The sequence below is a fragment of the Pogona vitticeps genome, chromosome 5 (genome assembly GCF_051106095.1).
Source record: "Pogona vitticeps strain Pit_001003342236 chromosome 5, PviZW2.1, whole genome shotgun sequence".
Classification (NCBI taxonomy): domain Eukaryota; kingdom Metazoa; phylum Chordata; class Lepidosauria; order Squamata; family Agamidae; genus Pogona; species Pogona vitticeps.
In genome coordinates this window covers 142,914,219-142,932,380 of record NC_135787.1, presented here as the reverse complement: position 1 = coordinate 142,932,380, position 18,162 = coordinate 142,914,219, and the positions used below count along the sequence as shown (strand labels likewise).

At 38.1% G+C, this 18,162-nt stretch overlaps 1 protein-coding gene across 3 annotated transcripts in view; it reads right to left on the bottom strand.

Annotated features, from left to right (window-relative positions):
• Window positions 1–18,162, bottom strand: part of TBK1 (TANK binding kinase 1) — a 35,883-nt gene that overhangs the window by 15,302 nt on the left and 2,419 nt on the right. For all 3 annotated transcript variants that reach the window (XM_073000424.2, XM_073000426.2, XM_073000427.2), the window contains exons 2-10: window positions 11,181–11,377; window positions 9,883–10,023; window positions 6,935–7,064; window positions 5,400–5,581; window positions 3,489–3,649; window positions 2,525–2,635; window positions 2,079–2,258; window positions 1,679–1,875; window positions 101–159 (exon numbers count right to left, since the gene is read on the bottom strand). In XM_073000424.2, the coding sequence (XP_072856525.2) occupies window positions 101–159; window positions 1,679–1,875; window positions 2,079–2,258; window positions 2,525–2,635; window positions 3,489–3,649; window positions 5,400–5,581; window positions 6,935–7,064; window positions 9,883–10,023; window positions 11,181–11,267 (1,248 nt within the window). In that variant the 5' untranslated portion in view covers window positions 11,268–11,377. The remainder of the gene's footprint in view (window positions 1–100; window positions 160–1,678; window positions 1,876–2,078; window positions 2,259–2,524; window positions 2,636–3,488; window positions 3,650–5,399; window positions 5,582–6,934; window positions 7,065–9,882; window positions 10,024–11,180; window positions 11,378–18,162) is intronic.

The following is an 18,162-nucleotide window of genomic DNA, read 5'->3' as shown; positions in this document are numbered from 1 at the left end:
GAAAAGGCCCTCATTTTCACTAGCCCTATTACTTAAACTGAAGAGCAGATACATATTTCACTTCTGAGAAAAAAGTGCCCATTTACGATTTGATACTCACTTTAGCCATACTTGCGTCACTATCCAAATCATACCGCTGATGGACCTTGGGAAGCAGAACTGGAACATATGTTTTTAAATTAAACATTTGGAATATAAAGACAAGTGAAAATGAGATAAAACAAAACCATTCCTTAAACTGAAAAAACAAAAACTATAGGCTGAGAGCTGATTTCAGCAGATTTTTTGTGGACTGGATATAAATAATTAATTATACTAGTAAGCAAAAATACACTGCAAGTAGAATGTGGTTTTCCAGCTCATACTGTTAAAGCTAATATGTAAATTGTTCAGTAGTTATGATACAGAAATTGCTAAGCTTTCCTGACATACTGTTCCTTTTCTCATAATCCATAGTGTATCCAGAACATTTCAGCTGTTCACATACAAAAAGGATAGAAGCCACAGAAGCATATTATTATTCTAATTTCCAAAGATGTATTAAAGCTTATAGCATAGTTGAAATTGCTGGTCTATCTTCTATAAGACTAAAATCTCAGAGAAGCAAGAAATATAATTCTGAAGGGACTTTTAAGGCACAGAACTTGCAATAGAACCTTCTGCATGTCTATTCAGAATCAAGTTGTAATGAGTTTAAAGGCATCGATTATTAACTAAGGGAATACAGGATTATAGCCTATTAGTGCAATGTTATGCTTGTCAACTCAGAAGTCAGGCCACTGAGTTAAATGGCACTGCTTCCCATATAATTGGGCAAAGAGTTGCAGATCAAATCATTCATACAAATGCTACTTTTTCTGTAAACATCATGCATTACCACTGTATAATGCTTTTGGAAATGTATGAGAATCTCACAAGAACATGTAGCAAACTGCACCAAAATCTTTCAGAATTAAATGCAGTGAAATATTTCCCAAGTAGATATTAAAAGGCAAGCTAATCAATAGCTATTTTGAATTTTAATCTGCTTCTATAGTAGAAGTCTGGCTTGGTAAGAACTCCAAGAATATTTTAATTTATATAAATGTATATGCCCCAAAGGCTATGAAACGGCTAGATATCTCAATGGTTTAGGTATCTGGCTGCAGAGCCAGAGGCTGGGAGTTTGATTCCCCATTGTCCTTTCTAGGAGACAAGCCAGCCTGTGTGGCTCTGAGCAAGCTGCCCAATCCCAGGGCATCCCTAGAAAAAGGCAAACCACTTCTGAGTAATCTCTATCCAGAAACCCCTGAAAAAGGGTTGCCATAAGTCAGAATCAACTTGATTCCCTATTTACATTTATGTAAAGTCTACTTGTTTTAGTAGAACCTGCATATAATTACATGAACAGTTCCCACAAACTATTATTTGTTCCAACAAGAGGAAAAGGTACTTATTTGCTCAGATGCTAAAGATATTCTTATTTGAAAAATGCTATCATATTTCTACAGTTGGCAGCTAACGAGATAGAACAGCAAAGGATTACCATGACCTTACAAAAATTATAAAGTAACTACAACACATTTCAAACTAGCTAACAAGACACTGTGCTGCTTGAAGAATTTATAAATGAAATGCTATTTCAGAATATATTTATAACAAGTTTAAAGGGAGAAAAAAGAAAGTGACTCCATCATACTTTCTTCATAGAGTAATCCTACGATGTTTAGAGGCTCCCTGCTTACTACAATTATGGGGTTTTCTTCTGTAGTTCTGGGGAAAGCTTGTGCCAATCTGGTGGGCTCTAGCACTAAATGCCGGCCTTCGTATATCAGTTCTTGATTGTGTGCAGGTATTTTTGTCTGTTTGTAGACTAATTCATGAAACATGCCAGCACTGTAAAATATATAAATAAAAAGATTACATTCAATAAATGCAGTACAGTACTAACGTGGTAAAATATTAAATGAGAGAGAAAAATGTCAGAATTAATAAGAAAAGCTCTTTGATTTAAAAGCAGAAATATGATCTATCACCTTATCAGAGACTGCAGTTCTAGCTAAGGGAAGAATAAATATGTGACTATACAGAGTACTTACTTATTGTGCATGTTGATATAAATTTTGTGTGCAGTCATCTGTTGCAGAGAGAAGACATGTATGATTATCCGATGCAGTATATCACTCGTCTCTGCAAAAAACTGATCAAAACCCCAGCATTTCTCTTGATCAGCTTCAAGAATATTTGCCAGGACAGGGGTGAGGAGTACTTGCAGGCCCCTAAAAATTACACACAAAATAAACAGATGCAACCATATAAATATACTTGGGCTGCTTTCAGTTAGAAGAAGACAGTGAATGTTCCTTCTATCAAGAAGAAGCATCTTTATCTAGCTATTTCCTCCCCACTTGCAATCTGATTACTCTAAATTTTACACAGTAGCCAAAATCCTGTTAGGATTTTCCAGTATGCAAGCGATCACAGTGGAGAAAATTTATTCAGCATCAGATTATTTTGGCATAAATCAAATGTTTCATGGACTTACTTAGAAAGACTGCAGGAAACAGGCATATCACGACTCCATTCAATGGGGCCATTTTCTGCTTTTTGTACTCCAGATATTGCACCAGAAGGTTTTCCAGTTATAATTTTATACCTTTGTAATATAAAGACAGAATGCATACTAGTCATCTGAAAGTGCAGAACTCTGATAAATCTTTGTAGTGTTACTAGGCATTCCCTGGAAACATTGACAAGAATGTTGTTTTGGAGTAGGCCTGTGACAATTCTGCCTTTTCTTAAACCTCCATGTATATATGTACCTGTATCTCTAATTAACTATACAAGTTTGTATTTGAACAGTATTGATTGCCAGTATAATGTCTATCCAGAGGCAGAGTGCTAATGTGATTGGTAGTTGAATGACTGTATACTGATTGATGGGAGTGACTGGAATGTAATGGAGATGTCTGGTTGTGTGAGTCAGTTTAAAGTAGAGTCAGTTAACACAGTGCCATGAAGATCTCTGTCACTCACTCAGCTTTGGATCCAAACCTTTAAAATCTAGCTCAAATTATCTTTTGCAGTTGTTATCTATAGAATCACAAATAATTAATATTTTCTTTTGAAGTCATTTAATTACCTGTCATGTTAGCACTCTTACTTTAAAAATTAAAAATGTGTTAACACTGTCAGTATCAAACAGAATTTCAATGCTTTGGTAGATATTCCAGATTATATTTACCCTTAGTGCAGTTAGAAATTATCCCTTCCGCAGGTTTGTAAAAACCAACATTTATCAGGCTTTCTTAATAGAAATTTTGTTACATTATCAGATAAAGAACAAGGAAATGGCAGCAATTCAATATGTCATTTGGTGCTGAAGAACACAGCAGCAATACAGCAGAATATTCTTTAGATTTTCTGTATGATTTCTTCAAGTCTTAAATTCAGGTATTCCTATTGGTTAGAATAAACTGCACATAGGATATTTATTCTAAGTTACCTACATCACTTCCTTGTTTCTGCGAGGCCCTTCAAAAGGCCGGAAGGGCAAACTTCCAGTTGCAGCATGATAAAATGTCACACCTATGCTCCATAAGTCAACTCTTGCACCATATTTCTTTTGATGTTCTTTCCTCAATACTGCTCGCTCATACATATCAGGATGCTAGCAGGTGTGGAAGAGGTAAACAAAACAAGAATAAATTGATTCATGAACAACTAATACAAAGAACAATATAGCCTACATTTGTATCTTCAGTAACTAAAGTAACTTTCCTAGAATACATTTGTTTATTTATTTCATTTATTTATTTATTTATTTATTCATTCGTTTGTTTGATTTGATTTGGACCCCGCCCATCTGGTCTAGAAGACCATTCTAGGCGGCTTCCAATATAACATAAAACAATAAAACAACACAAAATATTACATAGATCATACAATAACAGATATAATACAAGACAGAAGAAATAAATAAAGGAAAAATAAAAATAAAAATCAGATATTAGCTGGAGGAAAGGCCTGAATATACAGCCATGTTTTTAATTGACTTTTAAAGGTGCCGCGCGAATCTCCGGAGGGAGGTTGTTCCAGAGGCGAGGAGCCACCGCCGAGAAGGCCCGGTTTCGTGTCTTCTCCTTCCGGGCCTCTCTCGGCGTCAGGCTTCTCAGCCTCACCTCCTGACTCGTACGGGTGATCCGGGTAGATCTTGGTGGGAGCAGGCGTTCCGCCAAATATCGAGGTCCTAAACCGTTTAGGGCCTTATAAGTAAGCATTAAAACTCTGAAGTCGATGCAGAAACGGATGGGCAGCCAGTGCAATGCGGCCAGAGTGGGCGAGATATGTTGGAATTTTCTCACCCCACTAAGGAGTCTGGCCGCTGCCTTCTGGACCACCTGAAGTTTCCGCATCAGCCTCAAAGGCAGCCCCACGTAGAGTGCGTTACAGTGGTGAAATTGTACTGGCTTAAAGAATTAATGTTTTCTCCAAAGAATACTTCAGTGGTAAAATGCACTTCAAGGAAGCCAACTAATCAAAATCATAAAATTCACTGCCTCAATTTATTTCTTCAACATAAAACTTCAGTAAGTTGATTTGTGTTGGTGGGTAAACCTTATACCTTCTGCTCATAGGAAAAGGTCAAAGAATCTTCCTGCCAGTCATTATGGATTGAATAAACAAGCATAAAACAAAACAGGGCCACTTTCTCCTTTATTCATATTAGAGCATTGCAAAATTTAAATTTATGGACATAAATGAAATATTAAGTTCAAGCAAATTTAAAATGTTAAAACGATTACACTATTTTTGACCAGAAGTGGACTAAAAACAACAACTACAAAAAACACAGCTCCACTAAAACCTATGTAAACCTTGAGATCCTCTTCAAAGTCCCAGCTTTGACATAAGGTTGATGTCTAGCAGGGAAAGGGCCTTTTCAGTGGGCCATCCAGACCACAGAATGCCTCCCCAGAGAGGCATTTTATTGCCACGTGAAACTCTTCTCACTATTCCGGGCCTTTTTTTAAAAAAGCATGGTTTTAAGATACTGAATTTTAGTCAACAGGTTTTATCTGCGGCAATTATTTTTTAAAAAAGGATGATATAATTTGGTTTTGGCTTTTCTCTCATCAACAATAAATACTGTGCAGCAATTTTCCTCCATTGGCCTTAAAGTAATATTGTGTGTTTTATTACTACATTTGAATATACTTTGTTACTGTAGACCTAAAGTCAATCTAAAAAATAAATTAGGATGGTTGTCATAGTACTGACTCCACAAAACATCTCCAGAGTTGCTGTTGGGCAAGAAATTTGCTCAAGAAGACATGCAATGTCCTGCCAAGATAGCTGCTCCATGCAACCAAATATCATATAAACAAGGGGAGGGGGAATAGCAAAATCAATAAATTTACCAAGTATTCTTCTGTGCCATAGAGAGAGACAAACTGCTCATCGTCATCCAGTTCTCTAGCTGCCCCAAAATCTGTCAATTTATAAACAGACTGGCCATCTTCCCCTATAACTCGCATTATATTGCCTGGTTTGATGTCACGGTGCACTATTCCATTTTCCCGAAGATGGTTCATTCCTGCCACTTAAATGTAAGAGATAAAATAAAGAGAAAAATAAATTTCTTAAGTATCAGCTCATATATCAGTAGTAACATTAACAAACATCCTAGGATCTTGATTGTGTGCTTATTGATTGAGAAGAAGTTTCAGAAAACAAGTGATATTCTTTAAAGCACAATTCTCATGCCTACACAGAAGTAAGCCTCATGGAACAGTGGAGCTTAAAGCTTCACATATACAGGTACAGGACTGCAGCCATATACTACTATTACTGGACTTTAATCAGCTGTATAATAATTTTCTAACAGATCTATAAAAAGCAACTCTCTTTATCACTGTTGATAACTATTCAATGCACTTATACGTCCTTGGATTCAGTCTCCTAGATGTGTATACACAATTACTGAAATAAAAAAAATATATGGCAAAGGACCTGTTTTAACCAGAGATATATGGCTGGAAAAGTAATTGTATAAGTTTTTTTTTAAAATCAAGTTTTAAGCAGGAAGTTGACTTTTATAGATTCTAGATATATGAACACATAAGTTCAAAACAAAGTAAGGAAAAAGACTTGAACTATACAGAGATTGTATGTGGCAAGGGCAGTCAGCGGCAGCCACAGAGTAGCTACAATAAAACAAAAAAACAACTACAGGCCCCTGCAACGGAGGAAATAAAATTGGCCTACCTAGGCTAAGTGAAGAAGAATGCATATAGCAATGGTTAGTCTTCCAGACAAACGCTTACTGTGTGAAATCTTCCACAGCTCCCATGTCTTCAAAGAGACTATTCAATAATTTTTTAAAAGTTTAGAGAGGTCATTTACAGCATTTGAAAGCATAGTTACTGCTATAGATCCTCTGGGACAGATGGCAATGGGATCTGAGGGGAGTGGGGAGGATGCCTTCTTTCCTCATTAAAAGGATAAGGTAGGAGATTTAGACCCAAAATAAGCCAACAAAGTTCCATCATAATGGCTACATATGATCCTGATATCTGACTCCTGTCTTTCCAATAAATAGTACATTGAGACCAGCAGAAGTTTCTGAACACTCTTGAGAAGCAGCTGCATATTCAGCATATGGCAGCAATCTAATATTGAGGGAACTAATGGTGAAACAACTAGCATACTAAGCTTGAACTGGACAGACTATAGGGACATAACATTTGCACTTTAACTTACTCCACAGCATAAATGAAGAGAACTTTTACCACTAGGAGGAACCTACTGCTGTACAGCTTGATGTATGCACTGCAGCAAGGGTTGGATGAAGTCACAGCAAAACTGGGATTGTCCACAGTACAAGTTCCAGTACAATAACAAATTAAGTTGGCCGTAAGACATGACAGTGCATAAGGAAATAACTTCCACATACCAACATCTCTCAACACAATTAAGAATTCAGCTTCTGGCAACCCATAGGCATTAGATGGTTCTTCTAAAACTGTATATAAACTGCCACAAGGACAAAATTCCATAACGAGGACTTTATGTCGAGTAGTTGTCTAGGAAAGAAAAATAAAAGATCAGTAGGTTTACATGAAATAAATCATATTCCCAAAATGAAAAGCAGAGTTGGTTCTTCCATTGCCAAAACTTTCATAGGGTACTGCTACTCAAGCAGAAAAATTCAACAGACCTTTCTCTTAAGCCCCTGCTGGTGATTTCATAAATCAAATGAATTTAATTTGAGCTAATAAAATACAAAAGAAAATTTCTGTTTGCTTTGAAACTAAAATCTGTGTGATGTAAAAGTTACTTGTTGCCTTCCCTCTTCTTTCCTTAGGCAGCAAATAACATAATACATGCTAATAAAACTGCAGCAATCACTGCCAAATAAACAATGCTTAGTATCGGAGGTCTAATTTGAGTTTTAAAAAAACTCAGTGAAGGATTCCTTTGTGTCTGTTTCATTATTTGAAATTGAATGGATTTTATTCATTAGCAACCGTAAACAGCAATCTAAAACTGTATTCTTGAAGGCTTTCACAGCTGGCATCTGATAGTTGTTGTGGGCTTTCCGGGCTATTTGGCCATGATCTTAAGGTTTTTCTTCCTCAGGAGTTCTGACTCCTGTTCTCCGAAGATGCCGGCCACAGAGACTGGCAAAACATTAGGAAGAAAAACCTTAAGAACACGGCCAAACAGCCCAGAAAATCCACAACAACCAATCTAAAACTGTTTATGACTCGAAACTGGGCAAACAATACCTCAAAAATGAATACAGTGGTGCCTCGCATAACGAGTGCACCGTTTAACAACGAATTTGCATAGCGACGCGTTTTTTGCGATCGCTAATGCGATTGCATTGTGATGATCTAAATGGCAGAAAATCATATTGCAATGTTTTTTTAAACAGCTGATGGGCGGTTCCAAAATGGCCACCGGGTGCACAAAATGGCCGCCTGCAGCGTTTTCGTGCACTGCCCTCGCTTACCGAGGCGGAGAAAAAGGCGCCGTTATGGAGGATCTTCGCTCAACTGTGAGTTTTCCCTCCATAGGAACGCATTAAATGGAGTTTAATGCGTTCCTATGGGGTTTTTCTTTCTGTTTAGCGACGTTAATCCTGGAACGGATTAACGTCGCTATGCGGGGCACCACTGTACATCATATATAATACACTTCAATGGTCTATGTCAAAATATTTATATATTTTGCTGAACATGTCAGTTGTAGTCCTGCATTGGGCTGGCTTGATTAAAGGAGTCAGGCAGGTGTGGGAAACCTCATGTTCATGGATCCAATCCCACAGAAGCTGGAGAAGAAGTTAATCTTGTTCTCAGGATCCTAAACCAGCAGGAGGCAAGAGCAGGGCCAAGGGTCAGTTTTCAGACTGTCCAGCAGCTGAGGTGCCACTCTGGAAGGAGTTGTGGCCAAAGTGGAGGAAGACTGGCCAAACTGGCTAATTAGTTGCTTAGTAAATTTTAGATAAATAATAATTTTAACAGATATGTGGAATAAATTAACTTAAATGTGATCTAATTTATATAATGTAAGACAGTAGTTAATCAAGATTTTAATATTACTGTTGCTTTTCTACTTCTAGTATAATAAGGCAGCAGTGAGAAGCAGAAACAGAAGCCAATGCAGCAGAGCTTAGCATCTCTTTGTTTCTTTGATGCCTCAACCGTCTGTAACCACTGAATTATGTAAAGAAAGATAATACTCTCTAAGGAAGTAGGCATGTTCCAAGAAATAACCATTTTACAACAACCTTATACAAGTGAAACAATAGAGGTACAATTAAAACAAAAAAAGAAAAAGCAACAAGTAAAATGATAAACCATGCTTAATTACTAAATCAGGCAGGATAAACTGAACACTCAATTGCTATGAAGCTAGAAAAATAGCTGGGAATCTGCAGTACTGATTTACAGCAGCTGATCACTCTACTGATTCGCAATACCTTTAAAATTTGTATATATTTCTGGAGGGTCTCAGGGCCTTTAAAAATCCCTTGCAGGGGGCACACTTTGCCCACACCTGCCCTAAATAAACCATTACAGTGGTGCCTCGCTTAACGATGTTAATTGGTTCCCCAAAAAACATCGCTATGGGAAAACATAGCTAAGCGAAACACCATTTCCCATAGGAATGCATTGAAAACCGGTTAATCCATTCCAATAGGAATGGATTGCCATCCTTAAGCGAAAATTGCCATAGGAAACATCGCTAAGTGAAACAATGTTTCCCCCATTGGAATGCATTGAGGCCTATTCAATGCATTCCAATGGTTTTGCGATGTCCGTTTTTGCTATTTTTAAAGTGTTTTAAAATGTTCAAAAACTGTTTTAAATGCTTGGGATCGTTAGTGCACCTTGTAAAACCTTTGCAAACTTAATTTGGCTTTGTTCTGACTGTTTGTTAATTTTTGGTGAATTTCCCCCCCCATTGGAATGCATTGAACTGCTGTCAAACCTACAGTTCAAAGTGCAAAGGTTTTACAAGGTGCACTAACGATGCCAAGCATTTAAAACAGTTTTTGAACATTTTAAGACACTTTAAAAATAGCGAAAACGGAATATCGCTAAGTGAAACAGGGGACCTAAACTGTCATCGCTAAGCGAGGTAAAGTCCTGAAAATCGCTATGTGAAATTTCCCCATAGGGAACATCGCTAAACGGAGCGCAAAATTGCTCCAAAAACCTCATTGCTAAGCGAATACATCGTTAAACAAGGCAATTGCTAAGCGAGGCACCACTGTATATTCAAACATAGCTTATGTGCTATGAAATTCATCACATAATTAAAGAAATTTCATACATAAAATTGACATTATAAAATAATCCTCAGAAAATTACAAGCACAAGGAATGTTAATTACCTCTTCTTCAATGGCAAATAATTTGACAATATTCTTGTGATTCAGTTTCTTTAATACTTCAAACTCTCTCATTTGAACATCAACAGGCCTAAGGAAACTGAAGTTATTAAATACTTTGACAGCATACAGGTCTCCAGTTTTCTGCAAAACAAATATTGATAATATTTGAAGAAACAGAAGCATTTAACCAAATCAATTTCACAATAAAAAAAACCCTGCTCCTCAATTCTATCTCACAAAATTATAAGAAATAAATATGCAATATTATGAACATTTGAGATTAAGAGTCATTGAACACAGTGGTTACTTCTGAATAAAAATGCATGGAATTATGGTACAAAATCATGGGCAGGTGCTTTGGTTTTCAACAGCTAATAATAATGGGTATGAAACTACTTTAAAATTATATTTTAATATATAGTATACTTAATATACAATTGTCTAGAAGAGGAAAAAACAGAGGCCAGAATCTATTCGTTAATTAAGTTAATGTTAAGTGCAATGGCATAAATCATAATGGTGAACAGTCTCTACTTAACAGGCACCGCTCACAAGTCATCAACTTATGTGATTGGTGCACAATGAGGGATGAAGTTGGCTCTTTGTTAACTAGTTGGAATTCACTATTGCAATTTAGACCATTGGACTTACACTCATATAGCTAAGCAATAGGATTCTGGACAGAAAGCAAATTACATTTTCCAAAGGCTTGAGTGTCGTAATCACTAATAACAAACATAGGGGGTGGGAAAGTACTTTCATTTGTTTTCATTAGTAAAATCAGGTTTTAGACCTTCTAAAGTGAGACAGAATTATTGCACTTTTCAGTCTTCTCATTTACTGTATTTTCAACAGCAAAAACCCTGGAGCACTAGAGTAAGCCCACTGAATCAATGGGGATTTGGTGAGTTAACTTCTCCATAAATTCAATCGATTCAAATAGGCTTACTCTAGTTCTGACTTACTTTAGTATAGTAGGTCACAGAGCAGGCTCATTTGAATCAACCTCACTGGATCCCTACTGATTCAATGGGCCTATTCTAGTGCAATTTTCTGTGCTAAGGAACAGGATTTGGCTAATCTTTAAGCAAAGGGATGGCACACATTTACCAAAAACTGAAACAAAACCCTCTCAGTGCTTCATTTCCAGGAGTTGTACCATGCACTGCACATTCATTTCTTGGAATGCAAGGGGGAATGATTCCATATAATTTTACAAGACTACCCTAAAGGACCAGTTTTGTGATCATGCAAATGCTTTTTCAGTTGACTGCTAGCATTTTTGTCTCTGCGCAAACCTTGTGTCTTCCACGGAAAACATTTGCAGTAGCTCCTTGTCCTAGGATGTCTGATAAAAGCCAGAGATAATTGGAAGTGCTCTGCATGTTTGGTCTTGATTAGACAATTCTTCTTTCAGCTGAGAAAGGAAACTTGTATTCTCCAGTTTCTAAAAAGCATTTGGTAGAATCCAACCCTTTTTCTTCTCTTCTGGGACCTAAGAGAGTAAGATCAACTGGCTGATTTTTGAAACTTTTTTTCACTCACTTATTGGGAAAAAAAACACTGAATAAATTGAGCTTAAATTTATGACAGGACATAGGAAGCAATCTATTCCAAAAAAATGAGAAACATTAGTATTAAACATGAGGTTAATATAAACGTAAGAAAAAATGACATATTTGATTACAAAGGAAGTTCACAAAGCAAGAGGGCCCCAGGAATTACAAATAAATCCTCTCTTTTAACTGTATTTAGATAATAATTCTGCATAAAATTAACAAATAAGGGCAGGATTGCACCCATTTGACATTCCCCCCCCCAGCAAACATCTATAATGTCTGCAGCTGATGTTCCCAGAAGATATGATCAATGTATGGTAATGGGGAAAATAGAAGTGTGATCCAAGCCTTCAATTCTGCAAAAATGTGTTGTCTGATTAGGGATAGACTGTTAGTCAGAAGGGAAAGATGTTTTCAAGCCTATCTTGTCGGGAAGCTTTTTACATAAGTGGAAGGCTACTATGTCCACACGTATAATTTTCATGTGTGCTAGGACTTTACTACTTGCTGCTATTTTAAGGACAACTCTATACAGTACACACAACACAAATTGCGGTAGATGAAAAAATGATTTAGCAGGAAGCCATGTTAGTCTGCTGTACCAAAGAGAAAACAAAAATCATGTAGCACCTATAAGACTAAATAGTTTTTATTTTTCATAACCTTTCATGTGTCCAAGCGTACTTCTTCAGATGAACACAGTGCACACAGCCACTCCATTTCAGAAAGTATGCTTGGACACACAAAAGCGTACAAAAAATAAAAACTGTTTAGTTTTACAGGTGCTAAACAACTTTTGGTCTCTCTTTTGCTGTAAATGAAAAATCCCACGAGTCTTTATGTCTCACACAGCCATATAAGAAATAGCTAACAGTGTGAAAATCTATTGGAAAAAAAATCAAGGAAGCTGTAAGGCAAAAGTTTTTCTACAATTCTCATTACCTTCAATTTTTTTCATTACTGTTCATGCACATCTAACAAAACAAGATGGAGGCAAGTAACACAAACCCAAATACACAATGTATTTGTTTTGAGTCAATATGGCAACATTTTTATTATTTCCTACATTTTTTCCCAGAGGAGTAAAGTTTCTTTACATTTCCATGTGCAATTTGCGAAAATATCATGCAGGTTAACTGACAATTCCTTAAGGCGATATCCATGTGGAGTTCACAATCCAGCACCATTTGCCCATGTACATCAGGGGTCCATGCATGTGCATGAGTATGCCTGGCCCACCCCCAAGCACGCCCACCCAACCGCGCATGCACCACCCACCCCAACCAGTCCACTGATCTACATCACAGTATCAAAACTGTAATGGATATATGCAAAGCATCGCTACATACACTAACTCCTTTTTGACACTCTCCTTGTTACTTACCAAATTAAGTTTAAAAGCCATGCTGAGTGTTATCTTTGATTTAAAAGGTAGAAGGTAAACATAATAAAGTCACTTTTACCACTATATCTGCAATTCTCCCACAACGTCTAACTCAGTCACTTCATCACCATGACACCGAGGTAACTCCGAGGCTCTCAAAACAATGCCAGCAGATCACAAGCTCTGACAAGTTCTACTAAGCTGGATATTTGAATGAATGGCTTCAACTCTAGCATTAGACTGCTTGTTTGCCACCTAAATCTTAGGCTAGCTATGTCCAGAAGAGTTTGTCAGCAGAATTATGGCTAATAAACTCTTCTGTAACTATGTGAAATAACTGGTCTCTGCATTAGGGGAGGGCTACCACCCTTAACAAAATCATATCCCTTTGGGTTATTCAAAGTATCCATAACTGGGGATGAGTGAACAATACATTTAAATTACATTTCTATTGCAAACTATTCAAATGAACCAAGAGACAATTCAGAAATCTCTTTTCTGCCAATACATTATCTGTACATTTTTCAAACTTGCAATGCAATCTGTAAGAAAAAAAATTGAAAGTGTCTACTAAAATAAACATAATGGAAAAATATGCATAAAAATATAGACATTTGAAAAAAGTGTTAGAAACCTTTAAACCTTCTATCCTACCTTCTGATAATTTTGGTCCTTATGTCACTTAATCCATATAAAACACAGGCGCTCCTGGTAAGTCGAAAGGAAGATCAGGGAATAGGGATGCAGCTTGTGCTGGATGGGGTTACACTTCCTTCTGAAAACACAAGTGTGCAGCTTGAGTTTGTCTCTGAGCCTACATGCCCAGGTTTTGGTGGTGGCCGGAAGTGCCTCTGCACAATTAAAACTAGTGCGCCAGCTATTCCCACTCCAGAAGAGGTTTGATTTGGCCACGGTAACACATGCCTTAGTTACTTCCCAGCTGGATTACTGTAATGCTCTTTATGTGAGGCAGCCTATGGAATGTGTCTGGAAACTTCACTGGTCTGTTAGCTGCCAGACTGCTGAACGGGGCTGGTTACAGGGATCATATAATCAATCCCCTTGTTACAGCAGTTCCACTAGCTGCCGATCCATTTCCAGGCTGAATCAAAAACTCTACATGGCAAAGACTTTTCTCTACAGGCAAGCTTTGCCTGAGTGACTGGCTGCCTGGGGATTTTTAAATGGACTGTTGTACCTTACTGTTTTGAATGTGTTTTGCCATTGCTTCTGTTTTTTGTATGGTATTGCTTTGATCCTTTTTAGTACAGTATTTCTATACTTACTTTTCTTAGCTTTTTACATTCCCTTTTAATGAGGTAAGCTACCTTGGGTCCTCTTTCATGAGAAAGGCAGGATAAAAATATTTTCAATAAATAAATAGTATACAAAGAAGAACGCACCTATTGCTATTTACAAATTATAGTGATTGGAGTGGAAGTTATTTCAAAGCAAACATGCTTGAATACTGCAGCTTCAAACTTTCATATTTAAATGCCTAGTCACAAGACAAATGGTCTCATGTTCCTTCAGCTTTAAGTATCTTCACAGTTGCTTCTATCAGAAGTTGCCCTTGTTATGCTGCATACATGACTCTTCCACATTACAATATAGGTACCAGCAATTGTAAAATCTTGAATTGCATCCATATAAAGTCTGTTTTCATTCTCATTGAAATGAACAAAAGGAAAGTGCAACTAAGTTTTCACACTGATTTCAAAGAGACCTAACTTAGGGGATTCGTCTTGCAAAGGAAATGTTAAACCACTTCTGAGTACTTTCTATCTAGAAAAACCCTGCAAAAGGTGGCCATAAGTAAGAATTGACTTGATGGCACTACAGTATCATTATTATTATTCAGAAATATCAGACACAATCAAAATTATAAAAACACTGACTGCATTACAGTATATAACAGATATTACTTTTAACCGAAAACCTGAGTTAAATATTGGTGCAATATGTATGCTGTTCCCAACAATGTTGGGTTTTGTAGCTCTGGTGGTTTTATTTCCGAGATCTGCAACTGCTTATAATACCGTATGAAATTTTTTGACATTGTTCCCAAAGCTCTGGTGGCTATGGGGACCGCTGAAGTGTGATAAATCTTTGGGGATGGGCTGTTTCACCTCTTCTCCACTTTTTTTAAGCAACCACATGATGTATGAGCAATTGTGAACCAGCCCATCCCTTATCTATGCCTCCCCCACCTTTTGGGGCTACTGTTTTGTGTGGGTGCTTTTATGAGGGCAGGAGCACTTCATTTTGGTTCAGTTTTGGCATGCGTGACAGAGAGGATTGAACCAAAATGGCTGTCTTGACTTTGCTCAAGCCACTCCGGGATCTAATCAGTACTAGGAAATTGAAAGCTTCTTCCCACTCCCCGGCAGAGGGGAAAACAAGAGGATTTGCAGAGGGTTTGTGTTTTTTTAGCCCTTTGAATCCAGTGCTGCACTGGTTCCTCAACAAGCCAATTTATCAATGCATCATTTTCAAATAATTTTTAAAACGCTGAACATTTCTTCCTGCTGCCCTGTAGAATCGGAGACAAGGATATTTTTAAGAGACTATTTTACATGGGAACAGGAGGGGGGATGGGAGCAAGAAATTAGCAACAGAAATGTTCTAGAATTGCCAACAGGGTAATCACTACCAAACAGCTGCCCAGGGAACTGCACAGTACAGGAAGGAAGGAGAGGGAAGGACAGAAGTGCCTTTCCCATTGACCCCAACAGGCACCAGTGGTGACTGTCCTCCGTCCAGTAAGATGTGAGGACAGCTCCAGCTCACAGTGAGGACAATTTACTTATTTATTTATTTATTTATTAAATTTATACCCCGCCCCTCTAGACCATGTCTACTCAGGGCGGCTTACAACATAAAAATCAATATAAAATATATATAATCATTAAAAATACAGTTACTATATTAATTAAAACAATTAATTTAAGAAAAAATTACCAAGATGGGTAAGATAAGAAGAAATGAAAAGACTTAGTTGACTGGAGGGAAGGCCTGCCTAAATAGCCAAGTTTTTAATTGTCTTTTAAAAACACCCAGCGAGGGTGCCAGCCGAATTTCTGTTGGGAGGGCGTTCCACAGCCGAGGGGCCACCGCCAAGGCGGCCCGGTTTCTAGTTTTTTCCTTCCGAGCCTCTCTCGGCGTCAGGCCCCTCAGCCGTCCCTGCTGGCTATGGCAGGTGATTCGGGTAGATGTTATCTACCCGAAGTGTTATCTCCTTTCTCTCCCACCCCTGCTGTCACATTCAGCAGGTCAGGAAGCTGCACATGGCAGGTTAGGGCTGCGGGGAACCATCTGGCCAGCACTGCTACCCCCTTCCACCTGGAGGGTCTTCAGAATCCCTCTCCTTCTCCTCCACTGGTTAGGAGAGAGTGCAGGGCTCTGCAGAGACTGGGAGTGAGAGGGGCATGACACAGCTGCGCGGGTCCCAATGGCCACTTGCCTGTCCCGCTTTCTGTTTTTCTGCAGTTGAAAAGAAATACCACCATCACCACTCAGCCTGTTTCCCATCCCACCTCAGGGGACTGAAGTATACAAAAATGATGTTTGTTGTTGCTGCTGCTGCTGCTATTTTCCCTTTTTTTCCCTTTCCCTTTAAAAGGAGGGATATACTAAACAGGGTCGCTGGAGGTACAATGTGGTTTCCTTCCACAAAATCACTCAGTCCTTGCATCCACATACATACTGCACCTTTATGTGACCTCAAGACACCCTATTTAGCCTGACTGAGCCCAATCCACTTTGGCTGCCCAGTTACACTCTTAGTTTGGATCCAGTTACCGAAATCTATCATCTCTGCTGTGGCACAGTGCAATTTTTAAAACAGTCCTAGCCTTACTATCACCTCTTCTGTGGCACTGAGTAGAGCCTTGTGTTTGTAGGCATGACTGCTGGGATAGATAGAAGTTTGAACAGAGTTGGTGCCAATATTATCACCCATTCTCCCAAGGGAACATTTTGCCTTCTCCTCTGAACTCTGAAGTGTATTATTTTCATGTAAGACAGGCACACTGTACAGTAATGGTATGCCCTGTATGCATGAATTATAACCACGATGTCACCTTGCCCTCTCCCCCACCCCACCCCCCAGAAACCCCCACTTGCTTAGTCTTGCTTTTTGTAACAAAGTTTTCGAGGTCTGCAGGGGCAAAGATATTTCTTTTCCTGTAACTAATCAATTCCTCCTTTATATGCAAGAGGGCAGCTTAGAGACTGACAGAGCTTACTTCATCCTGGACATGGGGAAGCGAAGAAGGGAAGCAGCTCGCCTGGTATTTTTCTCCCTTTTGCCAATAAAAGGAACTGATTTTCCAGGCCCAAAGCTTCATGTACAACTCTCTTCCCCGCAGACATGAGTCTCAACACCGTGTCTCTATCTAGTAATAAAAGTTGCAGATCTCAAGCTTATCTATCAAAAAAGTGAAAGAGGGCTTTCTTATATGACTGCCAATTCAAAATTGCTGAGATGTGTAAAGTTATTTCCTTTCTCAACTGTTCTGACACTAATGACCAATGGCTGAAAAGGATGGATACAAACTACTACAAATCAAGTACAGTAGAAAGGTTAGCATATAACTGACCACTCACCCTTGTACTAACACGTCAAGTCCTTCATAATCCATATTGTGCAAACATCAATTAGGGTTCTCTAGGAAGGGCTAGGAAAAAATTCTGCTTCAATACCTGGAGAGCTGTCATCAGCCAGAATTGACAATACTGGGCTAGATGGACCAATGCTTTGACTAGGTACAAGTCAGTTTCCTATGTTCCTGTCAGATTTATTTAAAAAAGCAAATCCCTTGACTTCAGAATGATTTGTTCCAATAACAGCCAGTGTACTTTTGCGTAGGAGTGGTCGCAATGACCAGATAGGCGGGGTATAAATAAAATAAATAAATAAATAAAAATAGGAGTATTTGTGCAGCCTTCCCTACTGAAAACAGTCCAGTTTTAGCAGGAAGTGACCTGGCATGCTTTAAAGCAGCACTAGATTTTAGCCTCTCTCATTTCCAATTATTTCCATGTCCAATTTATAGCACAAAACACATTGTCTGATCTGACTTAATGGCACATAATACATAATAGTGTACTAACCCTAATAGGAGTTTCAAGATAAGTGATATATTCGGACCCAGGTCTCCTGAATCCTAGTCCGCCACTCTGTTCACCGCACCACACAGGATATTACCAAGCCACTACACTACTACTCTACAGAGCAGAACTGTATATAGCAATTAACTGAAAAATATTAGTATAAAAAGAACAAAAGAAATGCATAGATAAACATTAATGTATATACAGTAAGACACAGGAAAA